This window comes from Nansenia antarctica (genome assembly GCF_963989245.1).
Source record: "Nansenia antarctica genome assembly, chromosome: 6".
NCBI lineage: Eukaryota > Metazoa > Chordata > Actinopteri > Argentiniformes > Microstomatidae > Nansenia > Nansenia antarctica.
Window position 1 is genome coordinate 28,625,909 of NC_137676.1, and position 23,206 is coordinate 28,649,114.

Here is a 23,206-nt window from a genome sequence, read left to right on the forward strand (position 1 = left end):
TCTAACCGCTGATCCAAAATCAGATTAATGACATTCAGTTGACGACGTGACACAAGGGCTCCTGATTGGTCTAAATGTGAACTGTGGTATTATTGTTATTGTGTACAGGCCACCGTAGTGACATCAGGGGGGTATTCCATCAACATCGCTAAAGGGAAAATCCAGGTTTAGTCTGATAAATCTCGCGAGAGTTCTTAAAAATATCCAGGCATATTCTGATAGGTCTCGCGAGAGTTATCAAAAATAAGCCAGGATTTTCCTTTAGCGACGTTGATGGAATACCCCCCAGGTCAGGTGGGCAGGTTACTTCTTCTTCTTCGGCGTATGGGTAGTTGTTTTTCCTCTCCACTCCACCAGGCTCGGGGCCGAGGGGCTACCCTTTTACCACCCCGAGACCTGGTTGAGGGGCTCACCCGGGCTATATTTCTGGACACCCCTCCAGAAGCCACGTCATCGTCTCGTCATCTAATACCGACAGACCATGCATCCCGTTGGGTGGGTGGTACACCGGGCAATCCAGGATAATATGGTCTGCGGTTTGGTCCTCTGCGCCACACTCGCACGACGCATTTGGGGCCAAGCCCCATCTGTGCATTGATGAGCGGAAACGCCCGACGCCGGTCCGGAGACGATTGAGCCTCACCCAGGATAGCCTTGGCAAGTCCATCCCGAGGGGCTCAGCGCCGGCGACTGGGATGTGGTTACGACGAGACAACAAGAGACCGGTATTGTAGAGCTTACAGAGCGAGTTAAAATAAAGACACTTACATTGAAATACAGAAGGACTCACGTGTATGTTTAATAGAATAACACGACATGGTGTCAGAAGTCCTGTAAGTGAGTGTTAAGAGTTAGATCGGCCGACAAGTGTCATTTGAGCTCGTGACGGTGAGAAGGGAGAAGAAAAAATGGATGCTAATGCTAACGCGGGAGCAGCTGCAGTCCAGAGAGCTTCTTCGAAAAATTCAACGAAAACAGCGACAGATGGATGGATTTTTCAAGAAAAAAGATGTCCCAGACACTTCAAACATTGCTGAAGCTAGCAGTGGCTATGAGCGACCCGAAACTGCATGGCTGGCAGGACCAAAGAAGCTAGGTGGTGGATCAGCTAACAGCGTTTATGGCGGGGTACCACCACCACCAGCTACAACTACAACTACAGCGGGAGAGCCATCAGCATCGGCTAGCTGTGTTGGTGTATCAGCAGACATTAGCAAGTCAAAAAACTATTCTTATGTGCCGTCACTTTAGCAACGACACAGGATTGTCAAGGGGAAAAGAAGGGGAGACGATTTTTTTATTGACAACGGAATTACATGCTGGAAAAACATGCAGCTAAAATTCAGGGAACATTTGGACCTTCAGAGACACACGGGAGAAGTACGGGAAAACAGGGCTGATGTGGGTGTCATCAAAGGTAAGAGTTTGTTTTCTTTAACTCAGCTGATACTCAGCTGTTTACCGAATGCTCCATCTGACTGTGATTTTACTTCTGTAATGTGGTGGGTTGACATAATTCACGCACGGAACTATAGGCAGGGCTCTACAGTGCGACCATTTCACTCGCATTTGCGACTAAAAATACATCTGTGCGACTAGAGAAATAAATTCACGAGCACACGTGCGAGTACCGATTTTTTTTTTTTTTTTTAATTCTAAAAATAAATCTGCGCGAACCGTGTGGCCACATTTTAAGCCGTCAGCCAGCCCGCTACGACCACGGGAAGTCATGTTAAAAGTGAAGTTACTTCTGTTAAACTGGCGCTAAGCTAACATCGCTAATCGCTAACTCCCTCCTGGGCCTTAAAGAGACAAGCGCCCTTTTCTCATCTCAAGCTTCATTAGCTTCATTAGCTCACCACATCTACAGATTTGGTCCCAAGGTTACAACCAGGGTTAACTACCCAGGGTAGAAAGTAGAAAGCTCTCAGACCTTCAGAACCCATTGAAAGTAGTGGAGGTACTCCAGAAGTCCAAATGCATCTCTAATCCTAGGAAACCCTAGGAAGCAAGTTGCCTAATGGCATGAAAATGCAACATGTTGTACTTGAGTGTGGCAGAGAGGTGGGACCCCCGGGGATGGTGGTGTGCTAACAGCTAGCCGCCGCAGAGGCACCGTGCTGGGCTGGCCACCTCCACATGTCACCACCCCGGGCAGCATGGGGCTGGGGACTGGTCATCTGGATGTGGGGTAGTTTATAATACCCCTAGATGTGGAGTTGTCTGGCCACCGTGTGTGACTGATGTAGCCTGACCCTGCAGCAGGGAGGTGGGCAGCATGGAGACAGACCTCTGCATGGCCTGGCTGGGCTGCTAGCTGACAGACCTAGCCCTAAAGCCTGGCTGGGCTGCTAGCTGCTAGCTGACAGGCATGACATGGATGAATGAATGAACATGCTGCTAACCAGGAGAACTTGACACAGCTAGTTACCATAATACAATGCCATCAACTCTGCGTCTAGTAGGGCTGTAGGCATGGGCCAATGTGTGATTTTGGTGCAAAAATGGCAAAATCACTAATAAAAATGTGTTATAATTACATTTTTCACTGTGCTCCTAAATTTCTTTGTGTGCCCCTAACATTTTTCATTTAGGTGCTCCTAGTGAAAAAGGTTAGCGTAGAGCCCTGATAGGTTGAGAGTATTGTTCCGTCCGCAGTTGAGTGCGTAGTACCCAAGTTGTTTAGACTGTTCTATTTACTGCTTGAGTGTGTTGTTGACAATCGTTCATGTCCTTCATTAAACGTTTAGCTTTGTCATTTGATACGCCGCCTACGACTACCATCTCTCTGCACTACAGTAAACAGTTAATCAGTAACGTTAGCCGCTTTTGTGCTCATGTAGGCCTACTTCGTATTATATTATAGCTGATTATCTTTGTGTGTGTGTATGTGACTGTCAGTCACAAGTTTATATTCTGTATATTCATTATTATTTTTTTGGCCATCCTCTAGTTTTGGCTGAAATGAGGTCGTTGTTTTGAAAAAATAAAAAATAAAAAATAAAAACGCGTGCGCGCGCGTTTTATGCGCGTGCACGCGAAAACATATCGCGCGCGGCGACATGAGCCCTGTTTTCCCGTACCTCTGCTGTTCTGTTCGTGATGATTTTAGATTATTTTTGCCCCGCGCATATTGCCCTGTAATAAGAGCATGCGACCACAGCTTCCTTGTGTCTCTTATTGTCCAAATGTTCCCTGAATTTTAGCTGCATGTTTTTCCAGCATGTAAATCCGTTGTCAATAAAAATTAGACTCCAATTATTTTCCCCTGCCTGTGTCGTTGTTAAAGTGAAAGTGATGGAGAGACGCAAAGGAGAGGGATTTCCTGAAATCCAAATTTCCCGCTAAATTCAGACCAATCACAAAACTGTTTTGCAAGCGCGTCGCCTCGCACTTGTTGAGAGCGATTCAGTCTCGGATTACATGAGTGGAACTCGAGCCCAGCACCGTTATTCCGGCACCCCGGGGGCGCTATTGCGCGACGGATCCTTGTCCGGAAATACTCCTATACCCCCCCTCGGGAGCGGCCCCCGGGGTGCCGGAATAACGGTGCTGGGCTCGAGGAGCCAGTCAGCTAGTCTGCCTGGCGGCCTCCTCTGGGACTGCCGGCCACGGGGGTCGTGCGGCGGATCCTTCGCAATAGGCAGGGGATAATTGGATGCTAGGTTGGGTTCAATTGGCTACCAAATTGGGTGAAAAAGGGATAAAATCTGAAAAACAAATTTTAAAGAGATATTCCGGTCATCATATTAAAATATAATATAGCTGTTTGTCGCGGTGATTACTGTGTAGCCTATATATGCCGTTTAATGTCTATTTCTCATCCGATACGATTAGATGCGAGCTATTAATAAATATAATAATATATAGGCTTTCATGATTCGCATGCGCGCTATGCCATTATGTCCAGCGCTGAACGCGCGCCACTGGGAACTGAACAGACTGCATCGATCAATGAACGGACTCCACATTACGTTAACTGAAGTGTGTTAAATAGTTTCACGACAGTAATGTAAGTTTTCTATATTCTCTTTCCAGTTTTACCCTTTTTATCAATAAAACAACGTAATTTCTATAACCACGTCTCGCTGATTGGGAAGGCATTAAGTCTAGCTGCCTGTCAAATCATACTTACTCGGACTCGGGAGTATGAGAATGGGGAGGATGTATCGGGGGGATACACACCCGTGGACTATTTCAATTTAGTGGCACAAAATAAACTCTAACAGTATAGATAGACTAAATTGAACTAAAATGATGGACACCGACTGAATAACTGAGTGGTGGGAAGACAGGTCTCAAATGTGGAACAATTATAACATGTAATACATAAAAATAAAACATACACAAATATATAACATTGATATCCCTAAACTCAAATGTAGTGTGGTGTTGTCAACCTAATCTAATCAATCCTAATCTAATGGTGGGGATGTTATACTCTGAATCTCCCGACTCAGGGCTGGAACGGGCACGGCAGGCTCAATCAATGAACGGGGTTGAGATGGCCGTCCTTTACTAGCCGCATCTCACGGCCCTCGGTGGTCATTCACTGTGCTCTAGCACATCCAAAACACGCAGAACAATAACCTTGACTCCGGTCACTGCAGTGGTTTTATTTAGACTAGATCAAACTAAATTAACTGACTAAACTACTCGCGCCGTTGAGAGACAGGGTTGCCAGATGGGGGGGGGGTTACCGCCGAATGGGCTACTGGGTTTAGCGGTTATTTAGCGGACTAGTTAGGCTGTACATTGTCAATCCCATCTGGCAACCCTGCCGCTGTTTGTCATCGCGTAGGCTAGTCTACACATTAATAATAAAAGAAAACATATAGCCTATATATTCGTCTTTTTTAATGTAGAAGGAATCAGAATATGTGACAAATTAATTTTAGCAAATTGTATTCAAATTGTGCTTAAAGGGAATTATTTTCACCGGACATTTATGACCGAAGAGGTTTAAAAATGTCGGACTTCAACAGATTTTATCGGACAAAGACCGGTAATTACCGGTTAACGGAAACCCTGTCTGGGGGGTTCCCCCAAAACATTTTTTTAACAGAGTAGATGCAATTTCGTGTATTCTGGTGCCTTTTAACAAGTGGGTTGATACTTTTATCTGGCTATACTAGCCTGAGAAAAAATATGGATAAGTTTGTAATTTCATCCGGAGGAAGTGAGCAAACCAAGAGATCGTCAGCCAAAAAATAGACAAATCGACAGACTGTAGACTCCAGTACCAAATGAAAACTAGCCTCCCTCGTCCTCTTTTCACTATTTTAAGTTAAACCCTCTCAGACCCACAGGAACGCCGGCGCTCCCAAATATCATACCTTCTTTAGAAGTTCATAATTCGGAAACGGTTTGAGCTAAAGACAAGCCGCTTTTTGCATTTAAAAGTAGGCAAATAGCGCTCACCGGGAAGCTCCCGTTCATCGATGTGCGTCGCCGATGTCCGTATATAAATCTAGCCACAAAGTTGTAGACAATGTGGATAGTTTCTTGCTTTGCCTGCCGCAGTACTTCATCAATCCCTGTGGATATAGGTCTACTCTTGAAAAAAACCTGTCACATCCAGTCTCATGTTGGGTCCAGTCAAAATGTATAATACTAGTCATGTGCCAACATATCCGAATCCTATTGGCCCTCGTACAACATTACAGCGTAAGCAGGGAGTTGTAGTTCAAGGAGAGAGACCGCGGCAACGTAAAAAATAAATAATCGTTGTTAATTTCCATTTGTGGTCAACGCCACAGGGAGCCACTGAAGATGGGCAAAAGAGCCGGTTGCCGACCCCTGCTCTAACCTCTAGACTACCTGTCTCTCTTTTTTTTAAATGTTATTTTTTCTGAGTGGGGCAGTCCCACTCATATTTTTCATTTTATTTGACAGATGCAGTGAAGATTTAGACAGGAAGGATGGGTGAGAGAGGAGGGATGACATGCAGGATATGTCCCTGGCCGGAATCGAACCGGGGACCCTGCGGTTACATGGTCAGCGCAGCTACCAGCTATCCAGCTATCATCAGCCCAGCTACCAGCTGTCCAGCTACCATCAGCCCAGCTACCAGCTACCACCAGGCCCAGACTATTGCAGCGGAGGTACAATCAAAATGGTACTCACCGATTGCCACAGCTGCCGCCATCTGATGAGTGAAGTTGCTGTCCTAAAGAATCGAATATCCATCCTCCACGATATCCATGAGAATGAACTTCTGATTGATTCCTTCTACGAGGCTTCTCAGGTCGACCATGAAGCTACAAAAGATCCATTTCCTGAGGCACCAGCCCAAGGGGACTCAGCTCAGTGCCCCCTATTCTCTACGGCTGCTAGAGGTGGCCTCTCGGATCCGGAGGTTATCGTAGGCCCCGCTACTTCCACTGCAGCCCCGGAGGTCCTGGAGGACACGGTTCCATGCGTGGAGCAGGGCGATCGGTGGTTCAAAACCGGGGCTAGGCCGAAGCAGCCGCTCTCCTGCTCCACCCCCCAATGGCCACAGCTTCGCCGGGGAGATGGCCGGAGGAAACCTCCCTCCTCGCCAGCCCCGATAACCACCTACAACCGCTTTGCTATCCTGGATGAGAAAGACTCTCCGACTCTCACTGGAGGCAACGAGATCCCAGTTATGCAACAGTCCTCTGTACCCTCGATCAACTCCAACGCATCCAGCAAAAAGAAGGAACGGCGCCAGCTGCTTAAATCTGCTGTTAGACGGCGCTCGAGCTCTCACCAACTGGCTCAGGAGCCGCCGAGCATCGAAGCTGATCCGCCAGCCCCCGGGCGGAGAGTCTCAGCCCGGCTGTCTCCACCAGCTCCGCTCACTTTAATCCTCGGTGACTCGATTGTTAGAAACGTGTGTGTCCCCAATTCCCACACCGTGTCCTGTCCTGGTGCTACTGTCTCTGACATTACAGACATGATCCGGGAAGTAGCCATGTCGTTCCCTTCGGCGGAGTCGCTCATTCTACACGTTGGTACAAACGACACCGGTAAATTACGTTCCGAGCAGCTGAAGGACGACTTTTGCTAAATGTTTGTGGTGGTGAAACACCTCCACCTCAAGACTACAATCTCCGGTCCAACTCCCACGTTTGGCAGAGGCTGTGGTCGCTTCTCCAGATTACTGAACATTAACACCTGGCTTCGCTCCGCATGTCGCGATAACAACACAGAGTTTGTTGACAACTTCGACCTCTTCTGGCAACGCAGTGAACTATTTTCTGTTGATGGACTTCATTTGAACATGGCTGGTGCACATTTTCTATCTTGCAACCTCTCACCTCTCTACTTCACCCCGGCTTCACCTGTCTAGCTAGTCAACAGCCTTCTCACACTCTACCAATAACAACAGCCCACAGGTCCCGCTCCCTCTGAAACCCTGCTGGTCCCAGACACAACGGTGATGGTTCCACTCTCCTCTCTGGTTTCCCCTCTGGTCTAGGATCAGCCCACATAGAGCATATTGTTTTAACCAGTGATAGCTTGGCGGCTCTGGGATCAGCCAGTTTTAACAGTAGTAATCAATATATCCCAGTAGTCTTTAATGTCCCCGTGCGCGCCTCGCAGGACCGTAGGCTATTACGTGGTGTCAACATGTGCAATCTAATTAATATAGATAGACAACATACCACACAACATCAATCAATCACCCATTTCCCTACCCTTACCCCGGCAAGTTTTAAAATGCGTAAAGGACTTGGTACAATTCACTGGAATATCCGTAGTTTCCATAAAAATCTTGATCACGTGGTTGTATTAATTGAACAAACTTCCCCGGATATTGATGTGTTGGGTGAAACCTGGCTCAGGATGAATGTTGATAGCTCTGACGTGAATATTCAGGATTATAATCTCTTTAGAATGGATCGTTTGGTTGCCCCGCGGTGGCGTAGCGGTCTAAGCACTAGCCACTAGTGCAAGCTGCCCACCGGGGACTGGGATCGAAAGCTGCCCACCGGGGACTGGGATCGAATCCCGGTCTCGCCAGACCCGGATATGGCCGAGGCACACAGGGAGCGGCATATTGAGCGGCCGCTCCAGAGGGCGGTATAGGACTATTTCCGGACAAGGATCCGTCGCGCAACAGCGCCCCCGGGGTGCCGGAATAACGGTGCTGGGCTCGAGGAGCCAGTCAGCTAGTCTGCCTGGCGATCTCCTCTGGGGCTGCCGGCCACGGGGTCGTGCGGCGGATCCTACGCAATAGGCAGGGGATAATTGGATGCTAGGTTGGGTTCAATTGGATACCAAATTGGGTGAAAAAGGGATAAAATCTGAAAAAAATAATAAAAAAAATAAAAAGAATGGATCGTTTGGGCAGGGGGGGTGGTATTGGTATATATGTTAAGTCACATTTTTCAGTTTCCATTTTACATGCAATTTCTATTCCTGACTGCTTTGATATTCTGGCTCTGAAAATCCATCATGGCCCAGACCCTCTGACGGTAGTTGGTATCTATCGCCCTCCTTCTGCCGATTCTCCCGCCACTGACACCCCAGCTAACCTGCTTTCGAAATATACTGACAATGAAGTACTTGTTCTGGGTGATCTCAATATTAACTGGCTGAGTGATATTTCCTCGCAGCTTAAAGATCTTGCTTGCAGCATAAACCTTTCACAATTGATTTTAGAACCAACTAGACCAAACCTCAACGATGACTCGAAATCTACATTATTAGACTTAATTTTAACAAATAAGGCTAGCAAATATACTAGTGGTGTCTTTGACCTGGGAGTCAGTGATCATTGTCCTGTTGCCTGTGTGAGAGATGTGAGGTTAAAAAAGACTACATCTCAGGTGATAACCAAGAGGAACTTCAAACGCTTTGATGCAGAGTTGTTCCTGAGGGAGCTGGATGGCTGCGACTGGGGTTGCGTGAGCTCTCTCGATGTCATTGAGGACGCTCTCGAATCCTTTATATGTACATTTAATTGCGTTGTGGATAGGCACGCCCCTTTTAAAACCACTAGGATAAAAGATAGGGTAGTGCCTTGGTTTACTCATGAGCTATCTACCCTCTTAAATAACAGAAATAGTGCCTGGTCCCGTGCCAGACGTACTGGTGTCCCCCAACACTGGCTATACTTCAGGCAGCTCAGAAATAAGTGCACTTCAGCTGTAAGGAAGGCTAGATCCGAATATTTCCTGAATCTGATAACCACTTCATACTCTAACCCTGCCAAATTCTGGAATGCAATTAATTTGACAAAAAATCGTCCTTCCAGTGCTCTCCCCCTTAGTATTACTGTTAATGACTCTGTGATCTCTGATCCTAGCAACATTCGCCTTGCTTTTAATAAACACTTCTCCAAAGCTGGTCACCTATTTGATAGGTTGTACCCTGGACACCCCTCTATGGTGGTTTCTAATGATACTGCCCTTGTGGGCCGTGTCCCCCTTTTTACCTTTCAACCATTTACTTCCGCGGAGGTCCTCAAGGTTTTAGAAACTATTGACCCCAAATCATCCACTGGTGAGGATAAACTAGACTCATTTTTTATAAAATTGGCTGCGCCAATTATCAGCGCGCCGCTAACTTACATTTTTAATCTTTCAATTTCCTCTGGTGTATTTCCGTTGGTCTGGAAGTCTGCGCGAGTCATTCCTTTACACAAAGGGGGTGATAGGGCTGATCCGGATAACTATCGACCGATCTCCACTCTCCCATGCCTGTCTAAAGCACTTGAGACCTTGGTCAATTCTCAATTGAAACGCTTTCTATCAATCCACTCAATTCTTAGTCCCCATCAATCCGGTTTCAGACCAATCCATAGTACCATCTCTGCTATCACACTTGTAACTAACGACATAGTCTCGGCCTTGGACAAGAGGAACCACTGCGCGGCCCTCTTTGTCGACCTCTCGAAGGCATTTGACACGGTCGATCACCACTTGATCCTAGAACAGCTATCCGATATTGGATTAGATTTAGGTGCTTGTGCGTGGTTCCATGACTACCTTACCCTCAGGCGTCAGTGTATAAAATCTTCACTTGGCAATTCGGATTTCATAACGGTTACAAAGGGTGTCCCTCAAGGTTCGGTGCTGGGCCCTGTACTTTTTACCATCTATATTAATGAACTGGTATCTTCGCTAACCAGTTGCCACGTCCATTTATATGCCGATGATACCATTCTTTATAGTACAGCAGATTCCCCACATGCTGCTACTATCAACTTTCAGCTAGCCTTTAACTCACTGCAAGACGCCCTCTCGAGGCATAAGCTAGTCCTCAACTCGAAGAAAACGAAATTCATGTTGTTTACTAGGGCTAGAAATGTGGACCTTACAACGCTTCTTATATCCACAGTTGACGGCTCCTCCATTGAGAGAGTTACCGACTACAAATATCTTGGGCTGTGGTTGGATGAGAAGCTATCATTCAAAACGCATCGCCTCCAAACTTCGGCAAAAGGTGGGCTTTCTTTACCGTAATCGGTCTAGCCTTGCTTTGTAGGAAGAGAAATGTCGAGGCGGTATTCCTGTCCGTATTAGATTACGGTGATGTTATCTATAGGCATGCAGCTTCATCTACATTGAAACAATTGGACTCAGTTCATCACTCAGCTCTAAGGTTTATTACCGGGGACAGTTATGACACACACCACCAGGGCCGTTTGGGAGATATGCGAGGCCCTGTGCGAAGTCAGATTTGCGAGGCCTTTTATAATGATGTAGGCTACTGTTATAACCGCGCGACACGCACGCACCGATATATTGCAAGAAATGCGCTCACATGCTGTGCTGATAGACAATAGAATATCTACTTATTTAGATAGTTTACAACCATGTTTGTTTCATTTCAAACCTTTTATACTCGTAAAGGATTAGGATTTAGGATAAAGCAGTCATCATACCCAACATTAAATACGCACAAGCCATTATTGACATGAATAGAGATGTTACTCACCACCATGTAGGCCTATCCTTTATGTTGAAAAGCTTACAGCAAAAGCAAAAAGACATGTCCCGTTTTTGAGAGTACACAAGCCACTTTCTTTCTATTTTTTCCCCATTTGGTAGTTTTCGGAGAAATAAAGTTTCACTAAAGTTCCTGTTCTCATTATTTTTAGGATAACTAAATCCAGGTTTCATCTTTGGGGGACCTCTTCTAATGATCACTTCTGTAACTGTAGAGTCCATATGTACCGGCCAATTTACCAGGATCATCATACATGACATATCTAACACCGTGGACTCGTCTTGCGTTCCATCACTCTCAGCCCTGCTGCTGCTGCTCTGAGTAGCTCCATCTTCCGCCTCCGTATCCTCTACTTCGCCACTCCTGACCATCATCACCTGGGGCTGGGCAGCCCCACTGCTGCCGGTGTAGCTGTTGTCCTCCTCCGCCTCAGAGACATCATCTTTGCCTCTCAGGGGGGGCTGTGCCGTGCTACTACTAGCATTGCTAGTGCTAGCAGTAACGTTAGCTTCTTCGGTGCTAACGGGAGCCTCACTTGTTTTTAGAAATGTTTCGAACGAACCTCTAAGCGAGGCCCTGAAGCCTTCCTTTCTTTTATTTGTATTTCTTTTTTCAGCACCCGATTTACATTTTCTTCCTCGGTCTCGTTCCCTCTGCATTTTGTCCGTTGCACTAAGCAGTCACTATGCACAACAAGTGTTAACGCGCGCCCAAAAATTCTTTTCACGTAAGGTGTCATAGGGGGAAATTACTTTTTTCTGTTGTTAAGAATCTCCCTGTCCTACAGGTATGCTAGATTTTAGATGTATGATTGACTATGATTATCACATGTGTGAACATTTAGAAATGTATTAAAGGCAAAAATAATAATATGGTCCCTTGCCTGGCGCTTTGGAGGGCCTCGCCAGCCAGGGTACCCTGCCTCACGCGAGGCCCTCCAAAGCGCGAGGCCCTGTGCCACCGCCCCAGCTAGCCCCCCCTTAAAGCGGCCCTGCTCACCACTGCATACTTTATGACAAGGTTGGCTGGCCCTCTCTTTCTCTGAGGCGCAGTTACCACTGGAACTTGTTAGTTTTCAAGGCCATCTGTGGCAAGCTTCCTCCTTATATCTCATCATTATTAGACTGGAGTCTTGGTACTTATGTGACCAGATCTAATAGTTGGCTTTCTTTTCGGGTTCCGTATGCGCGTTCAGACCTGGGTAAAACAGACTTTTTTATTGATGCCCCTAATACATGGAACACTCTGCAGCAAACTCTCTGGTTGGAGGTCCTCCCCTCTGCCTCTACCTTTAAACTCCTGGTGCAAAAACTGTATTCTAATAATTGCAATTGTTTTTAGTTTTTTCTTTTTTTCCTTTAATCCTGTCTTGCTCACTGTTTGTTTGCCCTTGCTCACTATTCTATTGTACACTCGACGTCACTGTAAATGAGGGTGACCTCAGTGCCTATCAAGTTTTAAATAAAGGTTTGAAATTAGACTAGTGTGCCGTGAGAGATCATCAGATGTGCCGTGGGAAATGATCAAATTCCACTTAATTGGTCCAGAAAAATTAAGGCAAAAAATAAAAAATAAAAATGTCATACAGCTCTCGTATGGTTGCGCATAGGTGGTAGGCCTGTAGGTGGCGGTAGCTCGATTAATAGCTTAATCTGACGTTGTTGATTTTTAGATATTTAGAGAGAATTAGAGATGCGGGCAGACAAGTGACAATGCTAACAACAAAGATGGATACATATTTGAAGAAAGATCCTGCTGCACGGACTCCATTGTGCTTTGTGGTGGACAGCTATCAAACAGTGCCATGGTCCCTAGCAAGCTTAAACACAATCTGCAAACAAAAGACCCGTCACTCCAAAACAAGGACACAGAAATTAAAGAAATTGCCAAAGTTCCCCTCTCGATTAAGACGATTGCCAGACGCATTGCTGACATGTCTGCAGACATCGAAAGTGTTGTTTTGGAGAAGATACAGATACAGTGGGCAGTTTGCTTTGCAACTTGAGTCTTGGCACGACGACAAGACATTGCATAAAAAAAAGAACAGGGGAGGAAATATTTCAGATGGAGCAGCAGCTATGTTGCCGAGACTTTACCAGCGGAGATATCTGATGTGTTGAATGCTGTTGTTCGTATGGTAAACTTTGTAAAAACAAGACCTCTGAAAAGCCGCTTATTTGCAGCATTATGTGAAGAGATGGGAGCGGAGCATAAGACGTTATTGCTCCATACGGCGGTCCGATTATTGTCCCGCGGAAAAGTGCTGGCCCGCGTGTTTGGGTTACGGGAGGAGCTGAAAACCTTTTTAACTGATGAGAAGTGTGATGACGCAAAGCTGCTTGCAAGTGACAAATTGTGCGCAAGGCTCGCATACATGGCCAACATACAGGGCCAGGCTTCGCACTGAGTGAGTATATGACAAGTTCTTATAATGTTACGTATATAATAGGCTACTATGTATCATTTTGTAACATTTGGGATGGCGGTGTGCCGTGGGATTTTTACAAGGTAAGAAATGTGCCGTGGCACAAAAAAGGTTGAAAAACACTGCTCTAGACCACCTGTCTCTCTAACCTCTAGGCTACCTGTCTCTCTAACCTCTAGGCTACCTGTCTCTCTAACCTCTAGGCTACCTGTCTCTCTAACCTCTAGGCTACCTGTCTCTCTAACCTCTAGGCTACCTGTCTCTCTAACCTCTAGGCCACCTGTCTCTCTAACCTCTAGACCACCTGTCTCTCTAACCTCTAGACCACCTGTCTCTCTAACCTCTAGACCACCTGTCTCTCTAACTCTCTAACCTCTAGACCACCTGTCTCTCTAACCTCTAGGCTACCTGTCTCTCTAACCTCTAGGCTACCTGCCTCTCTAACCTCTAGGCTACCTGTCTCTCTAACCTCTAGACCACCTGTCTCTCTAACCTCTAGGCTACCTGTCTCTCTAACCTCTAGGCTACCTGTCTCTCTAACCTCTAGACCACCTGTCTCTCTAACCTCTAGGCTACCTGTCTCTCTAACCTCTAGACCACCTGTCTCTCTAACCTCTAGGCTACCTGTCTCTCTAACCTCTAGGCCACCTGTCTCTCTAACCTCTAGACCACCTGTCTCTCTAACCTCTAGACCACCTGTCTCTCTAACCTCTAGGCTACCTGTCTCTCTAACCTCTAGGCTACCTGTCTCTCTAACCTCTAGGCTACCTGTCTCTCTAACCTCTAGGCTACTGCCGTCCCCAATTGTTCCAATATAATGGAAGCAGATGGGAGTTCAATTTGTGACTACAAACAAATTGGTGTATCGACTGGAGTGAGGGTATATGGTTTCTAACAGAAATGTTATTGAACTATAGTGCACTGAAAAAGTATTAGAAAGAAGGAAGCATTGTCTTCTTTTAGCTATATACTCGACCAGTTTGTATTCAGAAATCTCAATATTGTTGTTTTTTCAGATTGATTATACCATTTACAAATTGCAACCCTTTTTATACGTAGTCCACCCATTTCAGGCCATCAAAAGTATTTGGAAATTGTGACACGGTCTGGCAAAAAAGGTCAGCATGCCGTCAATTCTCAAGTCACACAAAACCAAAACTGTATGGTCATCTAATTATGTGTAGTTACGTGTTTTTAGCATGTTGATGTTCTATCAGCATGCAGTTAGATCAGAGGTTCTCAACCCTCTCCTCTGGGACCCCCAGCCGCTCCACATATTTGATCTGTTCCACCACCAGCACACCTGATTCAACTGATCAAGTATAAAGCAATTATGGTTTGATCAGTTGAATCAGGTGAGCTGGTGGTGGAACAGATCAAACATGTGGAGCGGCTGGGGGTCCCCGAGGAGAGGGTTGAGAACCACTGAGTTAGATGTTCATAGCAATGTTCTTTCTTAGCTGCTAGCTAGCGAAAACGAGATATCATATCTCAAGGAGTTATTCCTAATAAAGCAATTTCCTCATCACTTCTGGAGGCACTGTGTAAAACACTGGAAGTGTGGCCGTGTCCGTACCTCCTCCGGGGGGCTGAGGGGCACCAGGGCTCTGAGCCTCTGGGAGTAGAGGTTGGTGTACAGCCGGGCGTCCCGAGCCCGCTGCAGAGCGAACGCCCAGTTCTCCCTCCGCCTCTGCTCCTGGATCTCACTCAGGTTGGCGTAGATGGCAAACATCCACCACTGTCTGCAGCTGTACACACACACACACACACGCACACAGTTGGCTCGTTAGGTATAACACCATTAATGAAACAATTACCATCGACAATCAATGCAGTCGTAAGGCGCCATGCTGTATATGAAGCTTTGTAACCTGCGATGCCTCGACGTCCGATGAAACGTGCTTGTGATCATGTGACACGGATCGACCAGCTGTTGAGCTCTACCTCATGACAGCGTCGATGTCGTCAGTGAAGTGGATGAAATGTGCTGTATAGAAAATCCAGTTCCGAACTCACTTTCCCGTCACGGGGACTTTGGGTCTCCACTGGCGGAACAGCATCTCCCGCTCCCGGCGCTCCAGCTCCTTGAGGAAGGCCATGACCTGCTGGTACTGGACCTGAGTAGACCAGAAACACCACTACTGACATGGACAACACAGAGCTAGCTAGCCATTAATGCTGTTACACATAAGAGACACAGTATGCAGTAAAGTATCGTACACAGCGTCTCTCTCTCTCTCTCTCTCTCTCTCTCTCTCTCTCTCTCTCTCTCTCTCTCTCTCTCTCTCTCTCTCTCTCTCTCTCTCTCTCTCTCTCTCTCTCTCTCTCTCTCTCTCTCTCTCTCTCTCTCTCTCTCTCTCTCTCTCTCTCTCTCTCTCTCTCTCTCTCTCTCTCTCTCTCTCTCTCTCTCTCTCTCTCTCTCTCTCTCTCTCTCTCTCTCTCTCTCTCTCTCTCTCTCTCTCTCTCTCTCTCTCTCTCTCTCTCTCTCTCTCTCTCTCTCTCTCTCTCTCTCTCTCTCTCTCTCTCTCTCTCTCTCTCTCTCTCTCTCTCTCTCTCTCTCTCTCTCTCTCTCTCTCTCTCTCTCTCTCTCTCTCTCTCTCTCTCTCTCTCTCTCTCTCTCTCTCTCTCTCTCTCTCTCTAACACTGAGAGGCCAGTAGGTGGCGTGTAGCGTTCCAGGAGCGTGTTTACCTGCGACAGCCGCAGACACAGGGGTTCCAGCTGCACCTGGCCTTCGATGCGGGGGGTGTGGCGGGACCTGAGGGGCTCTTTGCAGGCGTTCCTCCTCAGCAGCACAGAGGCACAGACGGGCTCAAAGATGTACTGGTGCTCCCGGCTCCGCATGCACCTGGTCATGGCCTCCTGGAACAACATACCAGCAGCCTCACCAAATCTCTTCTTTTGTACATGTGGTACACAGAGAAAACCAGCGATAGAAGACCTGAGAGCTCTATTGGGCTGATATGATCATCACCTGACCTCCCGCCCCGGCAAGAAAAATGTTCAATGTCAATTTGGTTCATTTTTTTTAGTTTTTTATAATGATATTTTTCTCCCAGTTGTATATGGCCGAAATATGTTTATTATGTGGTCGAAATATGTTTATTCTGTGTCATTTGCCTAATTTATGTGCACCCTCATTTAATATGTTTCTCCTGTGTGCGTTTTGCTGCCACGCTTGTCCGCTTGTCTCCTCGTTTCACGAAGGGCGGGGCTCAGCTCCCTCCACACACACGCTCTGACGTGCTCATCTCAAACAAGCCATTCGTCTCTGCTGTAAGTGCAAATAAAGGCCAACAATAATAGTTTTAGTAATGGGATATGGACGATTTTAGACGCTTTTTAGGGGTGCTTGAGTATCCCTAAAAAGAATAATCATTATTATTATTATCATTATTATTATTATTTTCTGAAATCATTCTAGCCCAATTACAGTCATGATGTTACACACTCCGGTCCAGTAGCCTACATACACGCACCTCGTTGGTCCGCAAGTAGTCTCGCGCTTCGCCCGGAGAATAATTGTTTAGCGCGCGAGTGTGTGTGTGAGAGAGAGAGAGAGAGAGAGAGAGAGAGAGACAGAGAGAGACAGAGAGAGACAGAGAGAGAGACAGAGAGAGAGACAGAGAGAGAGAGAGAGAGACAGAGAGAGACAGAGAGAGAGAGAGAGAGAGACAGAGAGAGACAGAGAGAGAGAGAGAGAGAGAGAGAGAGAGAGAGACAGAGAGAGAGACAGAGAGAGAGAGACAGAGAGAGACAGAGAGAGAGAGAGAGAGACAGACAGACAGAGACAGAGAGAGAGAGAGACAGACAGAGAGAGACAGAGAGAGACAGAGAGAGAGAGAGAGAGAGACAGAGAGAGAGAGAGAGACAGAGAGAGAGAGAGAGAGAGAGAGAGACAGAGAGAGAGAGACAGATGAAGTAAGAAGTCAGCAGATGAAAGTAAGCAAAGTAAGTAACCGTAGCAAATATAATTTCTGAATTTCTGACAGAAAACATTGGTTCAAATTGTTCGTTATTATTGTGACTTAACTAGAAAGTGTCTGATTGTAGTTCCATGGTGACTAGAAAGTGTCTAGTTCCATTGTGTGAATAGTGTTAACGAACTAGGTAGCTAGCTCAGAGGTGATTAGTAATAATAGATGGTAGTAGTAATAATACAATATGTCTTATTCTGCTAGAATTGGGCTTTATGGTAATAAAATACAATAAAAAAGTTGATTGAAGCATTGGAACAAACCCTCACTCATTGGAAATGTTTTTCCATAGATGGACATAAGATTGTTTTTCAGGTGAGAGAGTCAAGTCAAAATGACATTATCTGACTGCATTGCCCACAGCAACCCAATATACAATTAGAATGATGTTATAAATTGATATGGATCAATGTATACCTCTTATTAGATTATACATATTCTGGTTGTTATGTTTGCCTTTCGGTGGACAGCAAAAGAGGGAGAGAGGAGGATAGAGAGGGAGAGGAGGAGGAGAGAGAGCAGGATGGAGTCAGCACACCAAAGAGACAGCAAGAACCAGGTGAGAAAGTGGACAGGTAGTCAAGACCACAAGTAGCCTTGAGAACCTATGGTTCTGGTGCAGCACCCCCCTTCATTACTTGTAATAGGATGTAATAAACGTTTGACACACATGGCAATAAAAAAACATGAATCTTGAATTAGCAAAACATTTTTGCTATTTAAACATGTCAGCATGTCATCACTGACAGATGACAGGTAGATAATGAAAGGTAGTAAAAAAACTGAAAAATGATGTTGCCAGACTTGCAGACTTTTTAACCAGACCCTGTCACATATGTTTGTGTGTGATTGTCAGTGCAAAGAGGGAGAGAGGAGGATGGAGATGACACAGAGAGAGAGAGAGAGAGAGAGAGAGAGAGAGAGAGAGAGAGAGAGAGAGTGAGAGAGCAAGAGCAGGAAGAACCAGGTGAGAAAGTGGACAGATAGTGAAGTCAAGATTGTTATAGTGTCAAAACAGTAAAACAATGAATAAAAAATAAGTGATGGCTTTGTGGCTCAACAATAAAGTCTATAAATTATCACAGTTGTTCTAGTCACATAATTGATATTATGATATTACAGAGATAACTTGTTCTGTTACTAATCTGTTACACTAATTGTGGGGCGGGGGGGGGGAGAAATTAACATTTCACAACAGGGGGGGGGTTGATGAATGATATTAGGGCTATGATGCAATACAATACCATTTACAGGACGGACAAATCACAAGGGGAGTCATTAGAAAGGAATGAATAAAGTGTGTGCTTCCGATTCCAAATGTTAGTAAGTAAGTAAGTAAGTAAAGTGTATTTCTATAGCACCTATCCCAGACCAGGGGTCACAAAGTGCTTTACATATCTAAAAACATAATAATAAAAGAGCAGAAGTTATAGCAGCTGTTTTTTAAAAGCTTCAACGGAGACCAGAATGTTATGCTGTTTACATCTATTTACATTGTGAAATCGGTGGGGCAATTTAGGTTAGGGGGTAAGTTATAGTATTGATAGATTTTAGTTGTGAATGAACAGAGGGTCATGGCAGAAAATTTGATTGGGGGAAAAAATGGCAGTCGGGACTATCCTGCATTGAAATGACACGGTCGATATGAGACCGTTTTGGTGTCAGCTGTTTGTGACTCACCTGAATCTCGCACATGGGCAGATCTCCCAGCATGCTACATTCCGTGTCCCAGTAGACACTAAATTCCTCGATCTCAAGCTGTTTTTGCCGCACGAGCCTCTGTGCCTGTGGAGGAGAGAGAAACACACTGGCCTATAGATAACACCGCCAATATCCACTTCAATGAATACATCAACAAATAAACATAGCTTTGGATTTTCATGTGGCACATTTCGTAAACAACTGCAATACAATATGTAGTACCGGGAGATCATCAAAAACACTGGAAGATAAAAAGAGAGATAATAAGGGTGTTATATCAACATCAAGAGAGGACTGGAGAGAGTAAAGCAACTGAATTAAATCAATAAAACACAATCCAAATAAATCAAATAAAAACATTAGAAGCACCCTACATAAAAACAAGGCTAACACCGCCGTGTCTGGACTGCCTGGTTGGTTAGCAGCTTAACTCATTAACTCACTGGTTCTTTGGAAGAGTTCTGAGCGGACACGTTGTTGATACACACACCGAAGCAGAAGGGCTTGTCCGGGTTGGAGAAGTTGTCCTCGAAACGCAAGTGGACCCCTTGTATGTTCAGCTGTGGAGAGAGAGAGACCCCCGGACAGAAGACTCTCAGTTAGTAAGTAAGTAAGTCAAGTTTATTTATATAGCACCTATCACAGACCAGCGGCCACAAAGTGCTTTACATAGGCTATAAAAACATAAAAAACATAATTAAAGAGCAAAAGTAATAGCAGGTTAAAAGAAATAGGTAAACTAGTCAAAATAAAAACAAGAAACAAATAACAAGTGCACAACAAATAATAACAAGACACAAAAACACAGGCTTTTGGGGTTAGCCAAATTCTTGAGCTGTTTTTTTAAATGCCTCGACCGAGACCGCTGACCTAAGTTCCAAGGGAAGAGCATTCCAAAGTTTGGGATCCTAAAACACTGTTGTGAACTGTGATTCCAATGACAAAAGATGTTCTTGACCCCCCCCTAGACCCAAGACTGAGGCGTCTGAAGGTTTACCTCGATGTTCTCCACTATCCTGGTGACCATGGAGGCGGTGGCAGAGTACCAGTAGGACTCGCCTTTCTGTTCACACTCGCTCTGCAAGGGAAAGGGACATCACATAGAAGTGAGCTGTCTAACAGGGCAAAGGAGTATCCCCCTGTTAGACATTCTAATGCTCATCACAACATACAGCATCACATAAAGGTCTAAGGCATGTAGGCCAACACCCTGACAACATTGAAACAGGCCCTCAAAACTCACCTCTTCAAGCTTGCCTCCACCAGTTAACCCTTGCCCCCTCTCCATCTTTTCAGTTTGGAAAGCGTCTTTGAGTGTCTAGAAAAGCGCTATATAAGTCTAATATATTATTATTACTATTACTATTACTATTATTATTATTATTATTATTACAGGCTGTGATATTCTAGGACACACATGATTTCATAGTAAAAGAAGTTAGCATAATCACCAATTCAGTGTCACAACACAGTAAACCACGATTCCAAAGGCAAGGCATCCATGTTAACGTAATGGGTAATGCAATCAGAATGGAATGTGTGATAATGTCCTGTGTTTTCAGCCATACAGCAGGGACATACTGCTGACTGCAATCAAACTGGTCTCATGGGCGGATGGGGATTGAGACAAAAAAGAAGTTGTAAAAAAAGGAATAAAACTGGCATTGGCTGTTCCCCCAAAAACCTAGAATGTCAAGTTTGGTCTGGCTTGGTGTCTTCACTAGGGATACTCTACCTGTACACTAAGTAGCTGACAGTGTCAGCTCTCCTCCTGCTGCTCAACATGACTGTTGTCATGTTTTAGCTCTTCATTGAGCTAAAGTAGCACACGACTGCTATCCAACTGAGTCAGCCATTTAAAACCATTTAAAACCATTTAAAACAACTCTTACCTCGACAAACATATACCTTAATCTAGCTAAGTCTGGAAAGGGAGATTAGTCTGGCGGGGGGGATAAGGTAGGCTGACCTGAAGTTCATGAGCGGCCATTCGATCATTGAAACAACGGAACGATAATGACAATGATAGAATGTGTTCTGTGACGATAAGGGTTGAACACCTATCCAGATTTCAAATGAATGTGCCAAGGTTGAGTTGAATCACAAAAAAATGCATACATCATGACGCTTCATTTTGTAGCCAATCAAAGTATTGTTGCTAGGTAAATACCAGATAAAACACTTGGCTCTCTAGGTGAGGAGTGTTCCAGAATGCTTTGGCAGTTAGTGAGATAAGACATCAACGTTCCACGTAAATTCGCCCTTCTCAATACGATCAGCCTGCCTGCCTGCCAGACTCGTGGGACAGGCTACACAGGCTACACAGGCTACACCCCTGGGTGGACTGCTACTGCATGCCCGTCTTAGCGAGCCAGACTACAGTAAGTGACAGTGATTTAATTAACATGGTGACGTTTCCAGACCGACCTTCCACTTGTCCTCCAGAGCCTTGAGCAGCTGTTTCTTGCGCTGGCGCTCGGCCTCCCTCTCCTTGGCCTGGTCGTACTCCTGGGGCCTGGCGGGGCCGATGATGAGGTTGAGCTGGGACATGGAGATGACCCAGGGGTCACTGTGGGGCCGGTAGAAGGGGATCTGGAGGGTGATCTTCCCAATGAAGCCTAGGAGAAGAACATGCATGGTTATAAACTAAACACAGCAAATGCTACAGCTTCGCTTCATAAACAAATGTAAAAATAGATATAGAAATCATGTTGAGGTGCGTTTTTTTTGGCTAGTACTGTATATCTTGCATAGATCTACTACTGTTATTGAGTCTACTGTATGGATCTGTCATGTGTGGTGTGGGCTTTGCTGTTGTGTATTTATTATAATGGCTGATTTTTCAGAGCACCCTAATTGATGTTCCTTTAGGGCAGCGTTTCCCAAACTGTGGGGCGCGCCCCCCTAGTGGGGCGCGGGGGTACTGCAGGGGGGGCGCAGAAAAAAAGAAAAAAAAAAAAAAAACTGTGGGAATACTGCTGCCTTTTGCAACATCGTACCTGTGTGAGATAGGCTTTTCTGCTGTTGCTGCTATCAAAAGCAAATACAGGTCGAAGTTGAACATTGAGAATGAACTGAGAGTGGCAGTCTCAAAACAACAACCCCGCTTTGAGAAGATTTGCAAGGCAAAGCAAGCACACACAAGTCATTGATCGTAATTGTGATAGGAATGTGTAGAGTAAGAATAGTGATGCAGTAGAAATTAGTTAATGTTGATATGTTGAATATTTCAGTGGCACAGGATCATTTGCCAAGCACTTATGTTCCTTTTCAACCCATAATAAAATATAAAACTATAGTTGGATATATGTGTCTTGTTATTATTAGAAGAGAAAATGTAATGTTTGTACAACTTTATACAATTAATTATATCAATCTAGGTGGGGACTGGGTTAGGGGGGGCTCGAAAATATTTCCAATTACCCAAGGGGGGCCTGATTGAAAAAGTTTGGGAACCGCTGCTTTAGGGAATATTAGGTTATTCTGTAAAGGGCTACGGTCATTATGATAAGACGTTAACACTGTGCAGCACAAGCCACTTTATATGCAGGGTTAAAGGTTTGTGTGTCAGAATCAAATCAAACACTGCGATTATCTCAACTAAATGATCTCAAGTATTTGTTCCTTCCCTGTGCTTTGCCACCAGACGAGAAAATCCTGATTCAGTTTGTTGACATTATCTTAGGGGAGAACTTGAAGGCATAGCATGTTGGACCGAACAGCAAGGACTCAAGATTAGTCTCTAAAAACACAAAGGGCCGGTTTCACAGACAAGCCTTAAGCCTAGTCCTGGACTAAATCACACTTTCAATGTAAAATCTCCATTGAAGATGCTTTTTAGTCCAAGATTAGGCTTAAGCCTTGTCTGTGAAACTGGCCCAAAGAGATTCAAGCCTCTTTTGGTGGTAGAAAAAGAAAACCGATTAGGAAAACATATTGTTCATGCAATGGGGAAAAATGTGACATGGTAAACATCAACATGGTACATCAAACATGCTCCAAAAACCAGGAGCACTTCATAATGTGGACATGCTTGGTCAGCATCTCCTGCAGCTCTCTGCCTGGCTCATATGTTTAACAATTCTCTGGTCTCTCAATAGAGGATCATATTCAATGTAAACAGACATTATGTAGAGCCTTGTTTTAACCTTAAAACAGCCAACAAGCCCACTGATCCAATGA

At 45.2% G+C, this 23,206-nt stretch overlaps 1 protein-coding gene across 1 annotated transcript in view; it reads right to left on the bottom strand.

The window, feature by feature from the left end:
• The window catches only part of vps13d (vacuolar protein sorting 13 homolog D), a gene marked incomplete at its 5' end in the record, with an annotated part of 203,052 nt that overhangs the window by 170,887 nt on the left and 8,959 nt on the right, over positions 1-23,206 (bottom strand). Inside the window, 7 exons of the mRNA XM_080534330.1 lie at positions 14,925-15,096; positions 15,365-15,465; positions 16,038-16,208; positions 19,004-19,108; positions 19,468-19,584; positions 20,022-20,102; positions 21,452-21,642. Of these exons, the coding sequence (XP_080390456.1) occupies positions 14,925-15,096; positions 15,365-15,465; positions 16,038-16,208; positions 19,004-19,108; positions 19,468-19,584; positions 20,022-20,102; positions 21,452-21,642 (938 nt within the window). The remainder of the gene's footprint in view (positions 1-14,924; positions 15,097-15,364; positions 15,466-16,037; positions 16,209-19,003; positions 19,109-19,467; positions 19,585-20,021; positions 20,103-21,451; positions 21,643-23,206) is intronic.